Here is a 22,435-nt window from a genome sequence, read left to right on the forward strand (position 1 = left end):
CAGTAATGCACCTTAAAGCAGATAATAAAGCAGCAGCAGTAGGTGGAATTGGAGCACATATGATTTAAAGTTGTTTTTTTTTAATTGTCATTATATCTTGTCAGTAGTGCATGAGACAGGTAATCTGAAAAAAAATCATGTTCCTCTGTGTCCTCCGGTGCTCCTAACGGCATCTGCAAGATTTCACAGACCGGAGGAAAACAACCAATCAAAGCCGAGCTGGAGCCTTGCCGTCTCTGAGCAGCTGTCAATCACTCACAAACTCTGATCAAACGTTCAAACTAGGCAGTGCTGATCAAATATGAATAAATATTCTGATATTGCAATGCCTATTTGTTAGCTCAAATGTTTTCAGAAGTAGGGATGTCACAAGAACCGATACTTCGGTACCAACTCGGTACCAAAATTCTAAAAATGTGACGGTACTCATTTTCTTCGGCCTGTAATGGTTATTTGGTACCGGAGCGAAGGTAGGCCTATTGGAGATGCGGTTCTTCTGGATCTAATGGGGGCAGTATACGCTTACAAGTGTTCTCATCTGCCGTGAAATGAAGGAAGAAGAAGAAAGCCGTAACAGCACGGAAAAAACAACAACACGAGACGTGAAAGATGGCAGCTGCTGCAGCGCTACCTCCGCCTCAACTCGTTGAGAAAACAAATAGCAAGATTCGGGTATGGAAGTACTTCGCGTTCGAGGTGGATTTACAAGGAGTTATAACAGATTTGCAAAAACCAGAATGCGGTGCAGTAACGGTGCCGTCGTACTTTTCTTTCCAAAGGAGGAAATACTTCCAATTTAACAAAGCACCTCAAAGACAGACAATATTGTTTGTTTTAAATACTTGAAGGCTACATGCCACTGTTCTGTTTTGCAATGTCAATAGACGTTTCTTTTTATTTATTACTTAAAGGCTACATGCCTCTGCTTTTTATAATGTTCAAATGTTTTAATAAAGGGGTGCCCCTTGAATTACATGGGATTTATTCATTTTTTTTTTTTTTTTAACCTTGGTATTGAATTGGTATCGAGAATCGTGTAAATTCACTGGTATTGGTATCGACTACTAGATTTCCAGTACCGTGACATCCCTATTCAGAAACATCTTGTAGTGTACTGTGTCGCTGTAAAATGAGAAAGTTTGTGACCCGGTAGCCATGTTGAGGAAATACCAAGCACCGCCCACCAGCCGGAGCACAGCCAATAGGAACGCTCTCTCTCTGAAATGACCTGTGATTGGTCAAAGTCTCCCGTCACGGGCTAGATTTTCTAAAGCCTGAAAACAGAGCCATGAGGAGGTGCAGAAGTCTAATTTTCTTTAATTACAATATGCTGAAAGGTTATTATGGAAATCTTTGCCCCGATGATGCCAAAAATATTCTGCCTAATGTCACTTTAAAGGTGTATGTTTAAAGGTTTAATGACAACTAAGATAAATCAATGGACAGGCCGTGTTTTTATATCCACTAGAAGATTTTTTTACAGCATATATGTCACATTAGTTATTTTACATTACATTAGCGTATTGACCCATTTAGACTGCATATCCAAGGGTAAGCTAATAAATCTCGACATTTATAGGCACATCTGCTCTAATTCACTAGCCGTCTCATCTGTATTATAAAGATGTTGTAAAAAATGCTGTAAAGATAAATGTGTCTAATGGAGCAGAGCCTCTAGAAGACAGGTGTGCGGAGTCCTCCACAGACTTGTCCTTGAGGTGAACAGCAAAACATTATTTTGATATCCAGACAAGTCAAACAGAATAATGTAGGTCACTGAAATACAAAAGAGCTGCAGATAACATTGATAAACCTCAAATTTATGAAACATGATGAGCTAGTCAAGATGAGGAGCACCTTCAGCCACAGACTCATCCCCCCTCGGCACAACACAAAGCGCCTGGGTCAGTCCTTCATGCTGGTAGCCATCAGGATCCACAACCAAGGCTGACCCCCATATGAGAACTAAGAGGACTAAGGCTGACCCCTATATGAGAACTAGGAGGACTAAGGCTGACCCCCATATGAGAACTATGAGGACTTTAAGAACTTTAAACATGCACTATCTACCTTTGAACATGCACTATCTGCAACCATCTCGGGCTCTAACCACTGGCGCACTTTACACTTACTTTACACTATACATCCTATATACCACTTTATAGACTGCACATATGCACATATTACACATATTTATTTATTGTACATACTACATTTATTTATTGACAGACTGTACACACTATGTTCACCCATTCACTCTGTATCTTTTATATCTCTATTATTGTTTTTATAATTTTTGTATACCTTTTACATCTCCTGTGTTTCACTCTGTTTGCTGATGTTGCTGCTTTGACACCTGAATTTCCCTCCGGGGATTAATAAAGGTTCATCTTATCTTATCTTATCTTATCTTATCTTATCTTATATAATGCATACCTTGTAAAACCAGTTAACCTACACAGATATGAAAAAAAAAAAAACGTTTTAAAAATGGGCCATAGAGTCAGATTGAGGCGTTTTAGTACTTTTATTTTGAAAGCATCAGCGATTGAATTCCGGCCTCTTTCTGGCTTTTTCTGGTTCCCTTGACGCAGCTCTCCATCAGTATGTCGGCGGGCTCCGGGGAATGCTGCTGCAGTTTGACTTGAAACCGCGAGGAGGCCATCATTTCACCATGGAAACAATGTTGTTGTTGATGTTTGATGATTATGATGATGCTGCCAATACTAATACTGAGTGTGTGTGTGTTAGGATGTCCCTAGAATACCTAAAGGTGTCCTCTTCCTCCAGAGAGAGCATCTCATGGTGACCTCCATACTGTGTTATTGTATAGCAGCCTTTTGTCTACAATGAAACAGGATTTCTGTTATGTTTCATCACTCATACACCTTCTCAACCACCTCAGTACACATGTCTACAAGCTGTGGGGAAGCCCTGTGTGTGTGTGTGTGTGTGTGTGTGTGTGTGTGTGGTGGGGGTCAGGTTATCTAGTGGTTTTTTATTGAGGATGCATTGTGTATGTTTGTGTGTGTGTGTGTGTGTGTGTGTGTATGTTTGTGTGTGTGTGTGTGTGTGTGTGTGTTTGCACACGAGCTTTAATGCATGTGTGTGTGTCTGCTGTGCTGTCACTCCAGACATGAGGCTGACTTGATGGAAAAGATGAATGAATCCCCCAGCAGAGCGTCGACTGACTCTGAACCCACTCTCTCTCTCTCTATCACTCTCATATTTACTACCAACCACTCACACAGAGGCAGCTACGGCGTGCACCCCCAACGAGCAGACACACAGATGTGCAGGCATTCTCACACACACACAGACACGCACACACAGACACGCTCACTGGCAATTTGCCTCTACTCCCTTTTGTTTTAGTCCCAGCAGATTACAGCTGGCTCATTCTCATTAATTGGCCAATCAGCCAATAAAGCCAAATGCTCCGAATAAACACTGATTTCTATTTTCACAGAGATGGAACAGTCCACCCGCTCCAGCCCTCCCCCCCCTACAACCACCCCCTGTGGTCTGCTCTGCATGTTGCCATGCCAACAGGGACCTGAGCACCTCTGGATGCTCCAATCGAGTGTCTTTTTTTTCCTCAATTTCACACATGTACACACAACATTAGAGCTGATTAAGAGTGTCTGGTATATGAGGGTGTATTGTCTGGAGCTATCAAGAGGGCCTTATTCCTAATGCGTGTGACTCCATGTTGCATGGGGGGAATTGTAAACAAAGGTTTAGAGGGACTTCTTTTTCTAGGTATTGGGTTATTGTTCATTGGTTTATTCACATCATTTGGGCTCATGCTCAAAACAGATGTAAACATCCCAGAATCACTCACCTTTGGAGGATTTGAGGTGGATTTGACCCCACGGTTGCTGCTGTTGTTGAAAATAGTATTTTGAGTGTGTGTGTGTGTGTGTGTGTGTGTACATTAAAACAGCACCTTCATGGATAATGCAGGTGACTTTGCAGGTGATTTTTCTTATTGTTACCATGAAAAAGATGAAAACGAACAACGTGTTAGTCCTTAATGCTTTCTGTCTTCCATTTCCTGTCTGTGGCACTCGGCTCCATACCCAGTGGCTCCCTGCTAAAGATGAACAGCTTTTAAAAAAGGGTCCCAAGTATTTGATATAGATGGATAGATAGATAGATAGATAGATAGATAGATATGTACTTTATTGATCCCAAATTGGGAAATTATTGTGTTACAGCAGCATGTTACCTGGAAAATGCACCGGAACAGTAAATAAAATGTACTTATCAACACTAGAGAAATACTGTATATCCTTAAAATATAAAGAATATTGTAATACACTATAAATACACCCGACTACTACCACAACTAGCATAACAAAAATCTAAATTATAAACCTAGAATAACCTTCTGTATACCTTATAGCAAAGTGTGTAAGTTACAATGTTTGTTCTTAAATAAAATGAGAAAGATTATAGCAGGAGCAAGAAGAGAATGAATGGTTGAGACAGAAACTAGGTGATGTAGGTGGGATTGATTAAAAATACTCTACGGTGCCCATGTGTTCATGTTAATGAAGCTCGTGCAGTGTTGTTGCTGATTGATGGGTTTTTGAACAACAATGAACCACATCAGGCTTTGGCTACACACTGCAGGCTACTTGTTATATATAGATTCATTGTTGGTTTTGGTCTTTTCCAAAAGAAAAATAAACCCAAAGTGTGCATGTGTATAGTTTCCATTACCAAGTCTTGCCTCACATCTTCTCCTTGCCCTTAAAACCCCACTGTTCCCTACAATCCATCCCTTCTTTATCTCTCTCTCCCTCTGTTACCCGCCTCCTGTCACCCTTTTTCATTATCCTCCCCCTCTCTCTCTCCTCTCCTCTCCTCTCCCCCTCAGTCTGCCCTGCTCACCCTCATTTTCATGTAAATGAGAATCGATCCTTCCCTCAGCACCTCTCTGTCCACACCTCGTTATATCTCTGCAGTACCACATGTTTGTTGTTCAACCAGCTAAAATAGGCTTAATGTTTGTTTTTCTCCTTTGTTATGTGGATACACGAACAACACAAAGCACTATAGTATCAAATGCAACGGTTCATGTTCACGTTTAGCGATGAAAAAAGCCTTTTTAATGGTGTAGTGTGAGATTAGACAACAAGATTGAGTGTCTCTGGCTGTTGTAATGCCGCCATCTTGCGTTCAGACTCGAGTCTGTGTTAAGCGGTGACGTGTTGCCCCGTGGCTTCATGGGAGTTGGAGTCTTTTTTTTCTTTTTTTTTATAACAACAGTCAACTTAACAAATCAGTTTTCTCTTTTCGTTGACAGATATAGATCCATTTATTTCATAAATACAAAGAAATTAGGCTTTTTTTTTTCTTAAATATATATTGATACTGTAATATGAGATTATACACACTGTGATAGAGAATGTGATCCATACTGTCAACACAATCCACACAAATACATTTTTCAACAATTGCCACTAGAGCTGCAACTAACAATTATTTTTACTAGCTCTGTTTATAATATGCAGATTATTTTTAAGATATGAATTGTTTTGTCTATAAAATGTCAAAAAATAATTGAAAAATGTCCAAAATCATGTCTTCCAAAACCAAAATATATTTAGTTTTATAATAATAGAATAATAATTAGGAAAATATTGACATTGAAGCTGGAAACGGAGGATGATGGCATTTTCTTCTTTAAAAAAATCACTCAAAACAACCACAAAGAGCTATGCCGAACATAAAAGGACAACAGAAATGAAACAAAACCAACATCAAATAAAAAAAAATAAAATAAAAAAAGACCACGCGACAATAACTTCACTTACAAACTTTAAAGATATTGCATACATTCATTGTTTTCACTGCTTTTTTATTTTGTGAGGAAGAAATTGTTAACAGATATAGATCCATTTCTTTCATAAAAACAGGCTTTTTTGGGGGGTAAATTTACACTTGATATTAATAAGAAAAAATGCATTTCTGTCGTTGTCACTGTAATCATAGCAACCAAATATAATATTTCTATAGTACAATGCAAAATCTGAGAAAATGTTAACAAGTATAAAATTATTGACATCTTTCCACAATTCACATGTATATTTACAGGACCAGAATAAATGAGAGCACGTTTCAGGATGTGATTCGCAGAAAGAACAATTGACATCTATATGTCACTCTTTAGCTTTTGTAAGAAATGTTTCACTGGATAGAATCTGTGGATCAACTTAAATGAAACCTCTTTTATCTTATTTGTTAGAAGGAACTTTTGCAGTAAGGACCAAACTTTCTTCCAGTCAATATCACTAACGAAATTACTCCAATAAAATGTTGCTGCCGGAATAGAAACCATGCTGTCCTGAAACAAGCCCTTATCCTGGAATTCATACCTCTATTAACAGAAAAACAGACTTTAGCTAACTGAGATTGAACTGGGTCATGGGGCAACACTGACAAGGGTGGAGAGTGGTCAGCATTCTTCAATAATATGTACAAACCAGATGGGATAGCATCAAAAACTATAGAAAATTCTTTTGGGGTTATTGGTATTTTGTACCTGGTGAGAAATTCGGAGTAATTATAAAGTAGTCCTTCTCTATTAAACAACTGACTCACGAGTATAATACCATTGTTAAACCATTTATCATAAAATAGAGATATGTTCTTATATAAAATATTACAGTTGTTCCAAATATAACATCTCTGCGGAGAGAAATTGTGCTTGTAAATCAGAGCCCAAGCCAAAAGAACCTGTTGATGAAAATTGGAAAGCTTAGGTGCACTCTTAACCTGAATAAGTTGACTTTACTAGAAATGTGCGTGGAAACCAGTTGCACTAAACCAGTTCAGTTTTTACATAATGTCAAACTAAACAGGTCAAGTTGAATCAACTTAGAACCTTAATTGCACGAGTAGACATAATTAAACTAACATCAGTAGTCTTTACTCAAAAACTTAAGTTATATGTAATTATTATTTTAAGTTAAATAAACGTAAACATATGTAACAAATGACAAAAAAAAACGTTTTAGTCATTGCTACTTAAAGTCATTTGTTAATACAACTAATCTTTATTTCTAATTTAATTAATTATACTATTGTGATTTTGAAATTGTATTGTTTCAATAAATTGCATTGAAGGGAAATGAAACAATACATTTAAATTTGCCAATGTATTTTATTGACAACAAATAAACTTGTTTTAAATATGAACACAGAGCATTAACATTATCTGCTATTTTCTGAATATTATAGTTACAAAGCAGAATTAATTTTTGTCCACTTAAATGTGAGAAGACGTGATGAGAGATGAAGTTCCAAATAGAGGTAGGACTTTTTAGATATTGTTTGATCCAGTTTATTTTGAATGTGCTGTTTAGAGAGCTGAAGTCTATAAAATGTAGCCCACCATTGTTGTATGTATTCAGAACCACAGATTTTCATATAGTGGGTTTTGTTTTTCCATAAGAAATTGCTTAGTGTCCTATCAATAGATTTGCATATTGAATTATTAGCATATATTGACTGAGCAGCTATATACAGCTCTGGAAAAAATTAAGAGACCACTTCAAAATTATCAGTTTCTCTGGTTTTACTATTTATTGGTATGTGTTTGAGTAAAATGAAAATTTTTGTTTTATTCTATAAACTACTGACAACATTTCTTCCAAATTTCAAATAAAAATATTGTCATTTAGAGCATTTATTTGCAGAAAATGACAACTGGTCAAAATAACAAAAAAAGATGCAGTGTTTTCAGATCTCGAATATTGCAAAGAAAACAAGTTAATATTAATTTTTAAACAACAAAATACATATAAATAGAAAAATAAATAGTAAAACCAGAAAAACTGATAATTTTGAAGTGGTCTCTTAATTTTTTCCAGAGCTATAAAGGTTAGACGAGATATACCTGGGAGTTGGAGTCAGACTCGAGTCTGTATTAGAGCGATGACGTCTTGCCCCGTGGTATCATGGGAGTTGGAGTCAGAATGGATTCAGTACTTCCTGCTTTGACGAGGAACACCAAGAAATTCCGGCTGTTCACTAAAAAGTTGTTTTCCTGCCAAACAGTTTCACCTCGAAGAGGCAGAAGTGGACACAGAGACAGAGTAAGTGTGTGTTTTAATGATTTTATTAGTTGACTCCCGAAATAAAAGCAAATTAAGCTAATTTTGAGCAGAAAGCATCAAAGTTTAGTCAGTGGAGCATCGCTGCTGTTGTAAGGTGAGCTCGGCTTGTCATGTCACCATAACGACTACAAAGTACCAGTTTGAGAAATACTCTTTACTAGTAAGGTTTTCTTATGAATAACTGTTACAATACACGTGTGTTTGTTAGGAAATGTGATAACGTGAATGTCAAAGTTGCTGGTAAAGTAATTAATCTGTCAAATCTCAGCTGGTATTGATTTAACTTACCTGTATCTATCACCTGGTATTGATTTAACTTACCTGTATCTATCACCTGGTATTGATTTAACTTACCTGTATCTATCACCTGGTATTGACTTCACACCCTGATACCAAAATAAGAGTTCACACTATAACAATAAGTATTACGTAAGTAAATCCAGTGGTGGAAGAAGTACTCAGTAAAAGTACCAGTAGAACAATGTGAAAATACTCTGTTACAGTAATAGTCCTACCTTTTAAATCTTTCTGGAGTAAAGGTACAAGAGTAAATGTACTTAAAGTAGTCGTTCTGAATACAGATTGATCATTTTAAACTATATAACAGGAAGAAGTAAAGTCCAGTGCTTCCCAACCTGGGGCTCAGCCAGAATCTTTAACTGTGTAAAATATTCATTTGAAAAGCAACCAGTAAGTGAAGCTGTCAGATAAATGTAGTGCAGTAAAAAGTACAGTATTCCCTTTGAGATGTAGTGTGTAGATGTATAAAGTAGCAGAAAATGGAAATAAAGTACGTGTACCTCAAAATTGTACTTAAGTACAGTACTTGAGTAAATGTACTTAGTTACTTTCCAGCACTGAGTAAATCTTCCTCACTTTATATTTCACACTAAAAAGGTAATTTACTTTCCGGTCATTTGACAATCAAGTCAAATCAAGCTGTGATGTTCACCATGCAGCATGAAGCTTTTATCAAGAGTAGGTATCTCTTTATTTTTACAGGAGTCACAAACACAAACATTATCATATGAGACAACATACATTTGTCTACGATGAGAGATTTCACCATCCTGTGAATGCTGTGGTAGCTGTCCATTTAACATCCCTGAATGCATTAGACCAGTGGTTCTCAACCTTTTTCATGTCAAGGACCCCTAAATGGATCCACATTAGGTCACCAAACCCCCATTTGATAAGATTTTGCTCCAGGGACCTCCACTGAGAAATATTTGGTTTATTAGATATGATCAAGACCAGAATTATATAGTTGTCAACTACAGTTGAGAAGATAACCGTGGAGGAATTGAAACCTGTGATCAATATATTGCGATACAGTCAGAAAGGCAATATATTGCGATTTTGTTTTGTTTTTTAGTACATTTTAGGAAAACTGTTAATAAATAAACGGTTGATAAAGAACACGCCAGCAATACACATACATTAACATTTTAGAATAGGCCAAAAATAACACATTTATACTGCATGCAAAAGCTGTTTTTTGCCCCAAACTGCATGTGATTATCATAAAGTGGGCCTGTCTGTAGAGGGGAGACTCGTAGGTACCCATAAAACCCACAGGGTCGGCGCCAGAGTGTTAGGGGCGAACGGGCAATCAGCTTTGACAGGGGGGGCATTTTTTTTCACCTCATATAGCCTTTATTAAGTGTATCTTTTTTTTTTATTATCAGAAAACACGTTTTATTTGTGATATTTACTGGAAATAACATACGATATAGCCAAGAGCAAGTAAGTTGTTATCTAGTGATCTTCTCCAGCCAGCTGCCACCTTATTTTGGTTTTTGTAGTGAAATGAGGAGGTACTGGAGGCTACAGATAACTCCTCAGGCACGCCCTGCGTCTTGCTAGTGCCAGGGTCAAAATGTGCACACACGGGTGCCGAGATCCAGTAAACAGGGAGTTAAACAACACATTAATCTAACAGTCTGACTGATTTCTTCATAACTATAATTTAAGTTAATAAAGACTAAATGTGGATGTTTCACTCACCAGTTGTTGTCCCTGCTCAGCCTGCTGTAGAGTAACATTAGTCCATTGTTTTATTCCATGATACTGAACAGAATAATCCAAACAGGTAGAAAAAAGTAAGATGTGAGAGGAGCACAGGATGCTTTTTACTCTCTTGGTCCTAATTGTGCTTTAATGCACCAGGTTTGTAGGTCTACTTTCTCTCATTTTTTTCTATTGAGCTAGATTAAAAAACAAAACAAAAAAAACGGAGCGGATCAAAACGAGACTTCTTACTGAAATATTGTCAATATGAGTGACAGGAAAACATAGGAACCGTGTATCCGATAGAAGTTCAGACAAAACGTCACGCCGCGCTGTGCAGCGCCGTGTTGCTGTGCAGCGCCGTGTTGCTGTGCAGCGCCGTGTTGTTCACAGCCAGTTAGGACACTCCAATAGAAAACAATGTAATCAAGCCCAAGTACATGTCCTAGTTGTTTCCTAAATGCAAAACTATCCCTGTTTTGTGCTTTATTTTGCATTGCAGTGTTAAGTCCTTCCATTACCAAACTGAATGACTTAATTTTACTTTTAGCCTAGCTGTTATTTCAGTTTAGTTTTTTGTCAGGAGAGAATTCAGCTGAGGGGGCACAGTGACCTTTGTGGACGGGCCTGGACCCCCATGGCCCGCCCCTAACGCCGACGCTGAGAACCCATTTTCACATATCTTGAGGTCAGAGGTCAGAGGTCAAGGGACTCCTTTGAAAATCGCCATGCCAGTTTTTCCTCGCTAAAATTTAGCGTAAATTTGGATCATTATTTGGCCTCCTAGGTTACCTGGCAAGCTCGTAAAGTGCTTGGTAACAGTGGATTCATTAGGTTTTTATAGTTCCATATGATACCAGTAACTTCACTCTAGTTAGCAACTGAGCCTGCTACAACCATCAAAAGATTGAATAGAGGCCGGGCCCAATGGCGGGCTGTCTGATTTTTAAGAGGTTAATTAAAAATCGATACAGTGTTTTAGAGAATCAATACAGAATTGCACAATATAATATTGCGATACTCATGCGTATAGATATATTTTTACACCATTAATGATCAGAATAGTCACTCGTTAGTGTTAGTTTTATTGTTGTTATTGGTATTATTATCATAACGTCATCATCATTATTATTATTAATTATTATTAATATATATATGTGTGTGTGTGTGTATGTACTGTATTATATATATATATATATATATATATATATATATATTACTCATTTATTTCTTTTTGGTTTTTCTTCCCCCTATGCTCTACACAAAAAAGGAAATATATCTGTATGTGTATGTATAGATATGTGTGCATATGTACAGTATATGTGTATTTAAGAGTAGATATATGTCATATATTACCATCTAGCCTCATTCAATGCCAATCACACACCCATTAGCCACATCAAACACACACACATTCTTCAAACTGCTTTTGTCCCCTTGTTTTGTTTGTTTTTGTACTTTGTTATTTGTCTTTCTCTGTATAATATCATTCGGCCTTTTTTTTTTTATATGTCCCTGCACGTCTTCACTTGTTTTGCAATCACTTTACAACACAATAACAATTTAAAAAAAAGAAAAGAATAGTCACTCGTATGACTCTTACTCACATTGGGTTCACTTCTATAGTGAATTAAATAGTGAAAATAAACTATTCCCCATTTGTCTTGGGACCCCCTCAAACTCCCAAGACAATTGTGGGTAATGTTACAAATCAATGAGCAGAATTGCTTTAGATTTTTATATAATTTTCACATCAATTTAATGTGGTACTTTGATTTGTCAGGTCATTTTCTGGATTTGCCATAAGCAGACACTCCTCAGTGTTTCATGATAAATATTAATATTGTGATATAAAATGACGTATACTTTGATAGAGGATTTTATCCATCAACCCCTACGTTCTACCAGAATACGACTGCTTGGCAAAAGAGTATTTAAATCTAAAGACATCTCATAAAAAGGGAAATGCAGAACATTCAAGGATGATCTGCTATTTCTCTGCTGGAGTTGGGGATGAATTCTTGCACTGAATAGTTTCTTTCTGTCCTTGAACACGTAGAGATAACATTACTATTTAGACTGAACAGGGTCTTTCTGTCCTAGACAATCTAGCTCAGGGTTAACATGAATTCTTTGACTGAATGGGAACCTGTTTACCTTCTGTGAGTCCTTGTCACATGGACACAGCAAATTGATTCACAACGCCAGTCAGTCGCAGAGAAAACACATTCTTACACACAAGAAATGACAGATAACTACAATCTCTGCTACCACTATAGTGTAACTTCTATATAAACCTCTGTCAAATGAGAGGACTGACCATATTTTATATATGTTTACCTCCATAATTAAAATACACATTTATATTGTTTGTTAATTATTATTTCTGTTTACTGCCTTCCTGTTTACTGTACTGTTTTCTTTTTCTCTTCCTCAGATGTCTTTGATGGAGCGTGGGGTAGTTCGGCCAGTTACGGCAGTGGCGTGGACCTCCAACTCCAGCACCTGCCCCAAAGATTTCACTCTGGTATTTATATATATACTTACAACAATGTACAACAGTACATTTAGAAACCTACGAAATGAATAGGAACCGGGTATTTCTACGTTTCACTCAACAGTGACCACAAATTGAAAGCAATTAATAAATTATTTCCAAGGGAAATAATATTACAATAGCCTTGTCTGCTTGTAACAAAGGTGTGTACAATAGTTTGCAAACAGAGAAAAGATTAAAATGTAGGCAAGGTGAGTTTTTTTTTTTTCCTTTCAGTCTATTTTATTTAATTTATTTATTTAACCTTTATTTAACCAGGAGAAAAAACTCACTGAGATTAAAATGTTCTTTTCCAACAGTGTCCTGGCCAAGATAGGCAGCAGCACACTTACAAGGTTGCAGGCATAAAACAAACATAACAATTTAAAACAAAGACAAAGAGCAAGTTACAGAATCATGAGGTATCGAGAAAAACATTCATCAGCATTCAAAACATCTACAGCCAGATGTGCTTGCTTCCAAGTCTGTTAGAGGCACTTTAAAGACATTCAGTGAGATCAGCTCTTGAAGACTCAGGTCATTTTGTAACTGATTCCAAGATGAGGGAGCAGCATACTTGAATTTCCCAGTTCAGCACGGACTTTGGGGACAGTGAACAAGTCCTGGGAGCGAAGACAGTAGCTTCCCGTACTTTTTTGAAGGATGTAGATCCGTAGGTAAGATGGAAGCAGACCAAGAACACCCTTATAAATAAGAATACGCCTTTAAGGGCTTTAAAATGTGTAATTGTGCTCCATGGTAGGCAGTATCCAGCGTGCGTAGGCTTTGAGAAGATGCATGCAAGTATACAACTACCTATCTAGTTATAGACAGAGGTCAGTTAAAATATGCAGTACGTCAGCAGGGTCAAATACTATGAAAATGGCGCAACTTCCATCATCAGAGTTACCTCAAATATTAGAAATGTTAAGTAGGACAGTTTGAGTGTTTTGGTGAGCTGTAAACCTGACCTTTAGAAACGGAGTGGTTGTTTAAAATTGACGTCAGTTGTCTGTAAACTACCTTCTGGACAAACAAGAAAAAGGATGTTCAGTAGCTACTAAAGGTCTGCTGTATGTGTGTGACGTGAACACTATAAGGAATAGCACCGTGACCAGCTCATAATTGTACTCATTGGTTCTGAATTTAAACTCACTAACTTTTGTCATCTTGTCTTCAAGTGAAACAAACACATTTATTTTTCTTAAGCTCTGCCTGCTTCTAATAAATAGTTACGTACTCAGGAACTGCACAGTACAACCATACTCTTGTTCTGCTGGCCAGGATGAAACTGACTGCAGTAGATGGGAGTAATGCCTTGCTAAAGAGTGTCACCTTTGGGTCAAAAGCCCAGCATCTAAGCCACCACTAACATCAACTGCTCTCTTTATGCATCAACTTGCCATATAACGTGCCTATTTTTCATTTAATCCTCAGTGTGTCAATGTTTGTGATGTCAGATAGCAGTATAGTCGTATGTCTAAATGTACCCGTTTTCTTCCCAAATCTCTCTGCAGATCAGCATCACAGAAGACGGAGCAGCAGCGAACTTCACACGCAGCTTTGCGATGAAGTCTGGATATTACCTCTGTTATAGCAAGGTAACATCAGAGATACACTTCCACACTTTTATTAATGATATAATAATAACCATATTACTTGTGTATTTGAATTACAACAATTTGGGGTATCACGATGTTCTGGTATTGACAATAACCGTGATAATACACATATGATAATATTGTGTAAATAATCCAGCGCTTCTTAAATCATTTTATATATGGTTACAGACTCTCTCTCTCCACCTCCCTACATTCGCATTTTTAGTGTAATTCATTTGCCAAAAAAGAGACAAAACGCACACTAAACAAAGTTAAAGATGAATTTGACTGTCTTATTATTTTCGTTCTTTTTCAAATTTTCTATAGATGTATCAATAATATAGTTAAAGTGAATTCTTTTGGTCACAATAATCGAGTAGTGAACATCTGATATTGTGACAGCCCGAACCACAGTACATGATGTATGTTTCCCTCCAGCCCTTTGTTCTCTGCACTTGTCCCTCCTGTCTTCTGTAAATGGTCTGTGTCTCTCTCTCTCTCTATAGGACCTGAACGGTGGTATGGTGGTGTCAGACATCCAGCTTCTTTCAGACAAGGACTCTATTCCTCATGGTTTCTGCTATATAGCCGAGCACCTCGAAGCAAGTGAGTACATACACACTCAGGTTTTTGTCTTTCTATACTTGTGAGGGACTTCATTGACATACTGCATTCCCCAGCCCTTAATTCTAACCTTAAAGGGCAACTTCGCTATTTTTCAACTTTTTTGTGTCTAACCGACTAATAGGGACAAAAAATGTTGAAATTGGTCCAGTATTGACGGAGAACGCTGTAACCTGCAGTCGCTAAACAAGCTGTGAGGGCAAGTGAGCAGCATCATTGTAACGTTACGTCCACTAAAAGTGCTTGTTTTTGCCACTGACAGGCTCAGATTGTTATTATAAGTGTCTGACAACATTATGGAAAGGACCCTAAAGCGTAATGAAACAACATCCTGACCTTTCACTTGATCCGGTCTGTTATTATGTCCAAGTCCTGCCTAAGGAGCGTATTTGCCAACCCTCCCGATTTTTCCGGTAGACTCCCGTTTTTCCATTGTCCTCTACTAGTTTCCTCCCATGGTCACAATTCTCCCGCATTTCTCCCAATTTATGGCAATTTTTCACACCTTTTTTCATTTTCCTTATCCCAACCTGTCTCTGGTGCTGTTCAGTGTGTATAGGCCCTACTGTTTCCACCCAGACGCCAATAGAGCTACAATAAATATCTTTTCCCAGCGGAGGAGAGCTGCCTGTGACACTGTGGCACGGTTTGAGCTGCGCCCGCCACACAGCACAGCATCACAGCAAAGCCGACGTGGCGTAAGCTATTGTAAATAACGGGTTTCAGAGCGCAGCGATGACGTTGTTGTGTTGTGTCTGAAAGGGCCTCCAGTGAGTGAGAAAAGGAGAGAGAAATGGAGAATACTAAGAGAAAGAAATACTAGGAGCAAAAAATTAATAGAAACTGATGAATATTAGTTTTTTACCACAGATTCACACAAGTTCACACCAGAGGGGCGAGTTAGTCTGTTTTCTTTCCTGAGAATTAAAAGTAAAATGTAGGCCTATTTAACAAAAAATGCTGTTGCCGTGTACATATTATATTGTTATTTTCATTCTTTTAAAGTCACCAGAATACCGGAAACAGACAAAGCGGGTGGACCTCCTGCTTTGTCTTTGAAATCTTCCCTATTTTTGAGGTCTCAAGGTTGGCAAGTACACCAAGGGGAACTCTCATTGTCAAATCTGAATGTCCGTATACTCTGGCTCAAATAAATACGGTTGGCCATCGAATTCAAAGACCTTGTTGAAATCATCTAAATATTCAGCCATGACATTGAAAATCTTTTAGATAACACTAAGCTACGCTTCGCAGTGTTTCGACCATGGATGTGTTCCACTATTCCACCGTTGTCTCCCAACAACACGTCACCTCGCCAGATTTCAGAACGAGACTCTTTCCATAATGTCAGACACTTATAATAACAATCAGAGCCTGTCATGGCAAAAACAAGCACTTTTAATGGACGTAAATGACGGTGCCAGCTTGCCCCAATAGCACCATATTGCAGCCTGTGAGCAGCTGCCGTCTACAGCGTTCTCCCTCAATACTGGACCAATTTCAGAATTTGTTGTCCCCATTAGTCAATTAGACACAAAAACATGGGAAAATAGGGTCGAGATTGACAAATACCGAAGTCTTAACCTTCAAACGGTCCTTAAAAGTATTGAGGACTGGCCAAGATGTCCTCACTACAATGTTGGAAAGCTAAAATTGCTCCTCACAAAGATAGCAATGCAAGCCCCCACTCACAGGTGTTAACACATCCCTGATATTTGATGCATTTCTGATAGTTGATGCTTGATTACTCACTGCTGATATGTGTGTGTCCAGAGGCCTCTGTTTGGAAGAAGAAACGGGTGTGTGTACGCGTCGTCCCAGTGGGCAGTGTGGACACAGCTGTGTTGGATATCAAAGTGACAGCCAAAAGCAAAATGATGTTGCAGCACTACACATATGTCGGGTTGGTAGCATTCACATATACAAACATTTGACTTGCACCTGTTTTTATCAAGGCATTTCTTACATCCCACAACCTAAACACAGTGGTCTCTATTCAGAAATGAGTTATTTAAAGACCACTGGCTTTCAATCGTGCATTCCCTTGTGTGCACATGTGTCATTAAATGTGCCTTTTCCCCCAGAGACGTCCATGGCTACGTGTTGTGGTGCAGAAAGGGACATTTTTCCAGCCCCATGCCACAAGCAAAGCCCCGCAGTGTCACCCTGGACATCCGCAGACTCTCACTGGACAATCCGTTTGCTCCTCTGCCCCTTAGACCCAGGTACACCACTTATTTCATGTCTAGAGAATATTTCACTAAATTAGCAGTTGTCATCGTTTATTGCGGGACATGCTGTGGCTCTTCTGGTACGCTGGTGTTTAAATACGGCCAATTCAAATGACAATAACAGATTGGGAAACTAACATTTACATTGGTAACCAATGAAACATCATTTTATGTTTCTCTTCATAAAGAATATAGGTAAAAATAACAGAGAATGCGGTTTTATAACTCCACAGCAGAGCACACTTTGTATTCTGGAGATGTCTTACTTTTAGCGTAAATACTAGGGCTGTCAAAGTTAATGTGATAATAACGGCACTAATTTCTTTAACGCATTAACACAACTCTCAATTTTTGGGTTGTAGTGGGATTAGTTTTAAAGCTAGAGTGAAGATACTGGCATCATATAAAACTAGAAAACCTAAGGAATCCATTGGTACCAACCATGTAACAATGGCGAGGAAAAACTGGCAGACATTTTCAAAGGGGTCCCTTGACCTCTGACCTCAAGATATGTGAATGAAAATGGGTTCTATGGGTACCCACGAGTCTCCTCTTTACAGACATGCCCACTTTATGATCATCACATGCAGTTTGGGGCAAGTCATAGTCAAGTCAGCACACTGACACACTGACAGCTGTTGTTGCCTGTTGGGCTGCAGTTTGCATTGTTATGATTTGAGCATATTTTTTAAGCTAAATGCTTTATCTGTGAGGGTTTCTGTACAATATTTGTCATTGTTTTGTGTTGTTAATTGATTTCTAATAATAAATATATGCATTTGCATAAGGCAAGCATATTTGCCCACTCCCATGTTGAAAAGAGTATTAAATACTTGACAAATCTCCCTTTAAGGTACATTTTGAACAAATAAAAAATGTGCGATTAATCACGATTAAATATTTGAATCGATGACAGCCCTATTAAATACCTATCTGTTTGTCTCCGCAGCAACGCCCCTCCTCCAGTGCCACAAAATAAACTGAGTCAGAGACGCCACACCCTCCACACTGTGGACAACTCTGACAAACCTGCTGACAGCAGTTTGCAAGGAATCACAGGTACTCCAGGTCTCTCCTCATACATCATAGGAAACTTGTGATTATTTCTCACTGCCTGCAACTCACTCAACCATTACCTCCCTTCTCTGTCTGCAGCTCTAGATGGAGTTCCCTTTAGTCTTCACCCAAAGTTTGAGATCAAGGCAAACGGCACGGTACGTTTTGACATTTTCAACAATAGTAAAGTGATGGATTTCATTGCAAAATGCGCCTCACTTTATCTCTCGATTTGTCCTTTTCACCCCAAGCCTTCTAATATAAACATCTCATTTTTGTCTCTTTGCCATATCTCTCTCTCTCGCTCTCTCTCTCTCTCTCTCTTTTAGACTCTTCAATTAAACAACATTCGTATAAAGTCTCTCCAAGACATTGAAAATGAGGTAGGGCCACATCTGACTCTCAGTTTCAGCCCTGTGATTCCTAAATTAAGAACATGAACATTTCCTAACAAAGAATATTTTCTTGTTCTACTTTGTTTGTTTTTTTCTTTCCAGTATAACTACACTTTTGCGATGGAGGAATCTGCTGCCAAGAGAACCAGACCATCAGTGGCAGCAGGAAACGCCCTGTCAGCTCAGTGACCTTTGAACTTTGACAAAGCAACAGTATCAGACTTGTGTGTTTTGCTCTGTCCAAAGGCGTTTAGCATCACGGTACAGACGAAGGATGATCACGCCTACATGTACATGTAGGTTTAGGCTTCAAGTGGAAATTGGAAATTGATCATATCCGTTAATTAAAAGGGGCGCTACCCTTCTACATGAGACTGACAATCAGACTTCTGACAGTTTTGTTTTCCTTTTTATTTGTCTATCATGTGAAGTCTCTAATCCATTACCATCTTCAAGCATTCTTAAGTTTCATCTTTAATCCTTTGAATCGTGAAGAATTTATAAGGCAGAGCTGTAATATTGAGCTTTGGTGGATGAACTTTGCTGCAGATGTTAAACTGAACTCACTACAAACGTAAATGTAGGATATAGTGTATGTCTTGTATGAAGAGTAGCCTACTACTACAGTTTGTATTATTCCAAAAAATAATAATATATCCTATTTTAGGGTGAATGGAGGAAGGTTGTATATTTAGCTCAGTGTGTTGGTCATACTTAAACAAGATATGTGGGGGAAAAGGGATAGAATCTGTTTTTACTATCTGGCGGAATAAGGACCAAATATTTATCTTTTTTCATTGTACGATATATAAAGTTATGTTTTGTTGTTTTTATGGTGTGTATAGCAAACTTTTATTGCATGGAAAAAATAATAAAAACCTAAGAAACCATCTTCTTCAGGTGTGTTTACATGCAGTACCACCTCAGAGAACAAACCACTCTTTGAAATACAGCTTGAGAATGTAAATTGTGTACAATACGGCGAAGTGCAGCAGAAAGATGAGCAGAACTACGGTATTTGTAGTCCAAAAGATGTTTTCGTTGTAGTTAGAATGGAAGGACATGTGGACAAGACATCATGTCTTGACCTTTTTATTTAGATAATGACACAATTGACTGAGCATGTATGCAGTTTCTTAATAAATGCCTTGCATCAGTTACTGTATGCACATGACCACAGTCTTGCAGATTTATCACTCAAATGTCTTTATAAAATCTGATTAAAATGAACTATGTTTTGTCAATTCAGGGTTAACAACTGAAAAATTATGATTTTATTGTCAATTCTGGATTCCATTATATCCAAAATGTGACATTTTATTCCACCCTCAGGTTATTATATATCTATTCACAACAGCTTCACTCCTGCAGTTCAACATGTTTACAGCACTTTACCAGTTTGACTAATATTTTATGTGTAAATGCAGCTTTCTGCTTCTCTATTCAATAGTAGTTGTAAACAAACATTATGGTCCATTACTGCCACCTGCTGTACTATGTTGGACTGTTCATGCTGGATATGTTACGTATACATTACCTTTTACATCATTGTCTCCCTGCACAGTAAGCTGTTATGCAACCTGTTATTTATTTTTCAGTTACCAAACTCCAAAGTGATGCCTTAAAATTGCTTGTCATGACCAACACTCAGATTATCTAAAGGGTTTCAATTTATACTGATATCAATAATAATAATAATAATAATAATAAACAGGAAATGAGTGACTTGACGTGTGCTGTATCCACAAAATAGTTTTGCATATAAATGGATTGTTTCATTTTCTAATGGTCTGTTGTCATTTAACTATTAGTTATTAATCAACTAAATATTTTGGCAGCACTATGTATTCAAAATCATTCACTCTTCATTATATAATGTAATTGTGTGTGAGTAACTAGATAATGTTGACACATTGTGGTGCTTAGTATTATATTATAGTATTATTTTACTTACATAAAGATGTATTTGTTTGATGTCTTGATTAATTGATTGATTTGATTTTGTCTGACATATTGTCTGTTTTATAGTCTGGTCAAAAAGAAACTTTTTTTGTCTTTTTGAACTGTATTTCTTACAGTTGAAATGACAAATAAACTTAAACTTGAAAAATTACAGAAGGCGACAAAAGGGGTCATTTCAAATCTCAATTCACCTCAATTCTGATAAATAATAATTTAAAGGTTAGCCAGGGGGACACTGAGGTGCCCCAGGGAGAAAATGTTTCAGTTCAGTTTTTAATGTGATTTAGTGATACATACTTACAAACAAATTTGCAATAGTAATATGTAAATTATAATATAATAAATAGTGACATAGTGAGCCTGGGTTTCCCAAGCCTTGACAAGAGGGAGATAGAGTTGACAGCATATATATATATATATATATATATATATATATGTACAGTATGTAGGTAGGTAGGTAGATAAATAGATACATAGATAGATAGATGGATATTAGGACTGTCAATTGATTAAAATATTTAATTGTGATTAATCGCGTGATTGTCCATGATTAATCGCGATTAAATTAATCGCACATTTTTTATCTGTTCAAACTCTTATCAACATGAGAGTGAGCAAATATGCTGCTTTACACCAACCTATGTATATATTTATTATTGGAAATCAATTAACAACACAAAACAATGACAAATATTGTCCAGAAACCCTCACAGGTACTGCATTTAGCATAAAAAATATGCTCTAATCATAACATGGCAAACTGAACTGAAACTGACTTGCCCCAAACTGCATGGGATTATCATGAAGTGGGCATGTCTGTAAAGGGGAGACTCGTGGGTACCCATAGAACCCATTTTCATTCACATATCTTGAGGTCAAAGGTCAAGGTACCCCTTTGAAAATGGCTATGCCAGTTTTTCCTGGACAAAATTTAGCACAAGTTTGGAGCGTTATTTAACCTCCTTCCAAATGAGCTAGTATGACATGGTACCCATGGATTCATTAGATTTCCTAGTTTCATAAGATAGCAGTTTCACTCTAGCTTGTCGCTGTAGCGTGTCGCTGTAAAACTGAGCCACTGAGCTACAACCTAAAATTCGCAAGTTGCGATAATGCGTTAAAGAAATTAGTTACAAACACGAGTCCTGTATGTATTGTTCCCTGACTGGGTCTGACTGTGTACATGCCCATATGCTGTTGATATGTGTATAACCTTGAAAAACATCAATAAAAACTAAAGTGGAAAAAAATTAAATAAAGGTTGAAGAAATAAATAAAATAAAATAGACTGAAATTATATGGCTGGCCCCATCCATACATGATCCATCCACTGTGAGGTTGTATCATGGATATAAATCAATCTGTCAAGGAAAAAAAAAAAATTCACCTTGCCTACATTTTTTTTTTTTTTTTTTTTTTTTTTTTTTTTTTAAAAGTTATTTTTTTGGGGGCATTTTTCCATTTTTATTGAGGACAGTGGATAGAGTCTTGAAAGGGGGGAGAGAGAGAGTGGATGCGGAAAGGGCCACAGGCCGGATTCGAACCCGGGCTGCCGCGGTCAGGACCAAGCATTGATACATGGACGCCCGCTCTACCAACTGAGCTAACCCAGGCGCCCGCCTTGCCTACATTTTAATCTTTTCTCTGTTTGCAAACTATTGTACACACCTTTGTTACAAGCAGACAAGACTATTGTAATATTATTTCCCTTGGAAATAATCTATTAATTGCTTTCAATTTGTGGTCAATGTTGAGTGAAACGTAGAAATACCCGGTTCCTATTCATTTCGCGGGTTTCTAAATATTTAACATTGTTACTCCACTGGAAACCATGTACTGTTGTACATTGTTGTAAGTATATATATATATATATATATATATACACACACAA

At 37.5% G+C, this 22,435-nt stretch overlaps 1 protein-coding gene across 1 annotated transcript; it reads left to right on the forward strand.

Moving 5' to 3' along the window:
• Positions 1-7,948: 7,948 nt before the first annotated feature.
• On the forward strand, positions 7,949-19,472 carry mvb12a (multivesicular body subunit 12A). The gene is made up of 10 exons (XM_074629168.1): positions 7,949-8,108; positions 12,577-12,666; positions 14,193-14,276; positions 14,783-14,882; positions 16,674-16,803; positions 16,985-17,125; positions 18,081-18,190; positions 18,287-18,345; positions 18,517-18,570; positions 18,685-19,472. Exons 1-10 carry the CDS (start codon positions 7,971-7,973, stop codon positions 18,769-18,771), a joined length of 993 nt encoding a protein of 330 aa, XP_074485269.1. The 5' UTR covers positions 7,949-7,970; the 3' UTR covers positions 18,772-19,472.
• Positions 19,473-22,435: the final 2,963 nt, after the last annotated feature.

This window comes from Sebastes fasciatus, chromosome 3, assembly GCF_043250625.1.
Source record: "Sebastes fasciatus isolate fSebFas1 chromosome 3, fSebFas1.pri, whole genome shotgun sequence".
NCBI classification, from domain to species: domain Eukaryota; kingdom Metazoa; phylum Chordata; class Actinopteri; order Perciformes; family Sebastidae; genus Sebastes; species Sebastes fasciatus.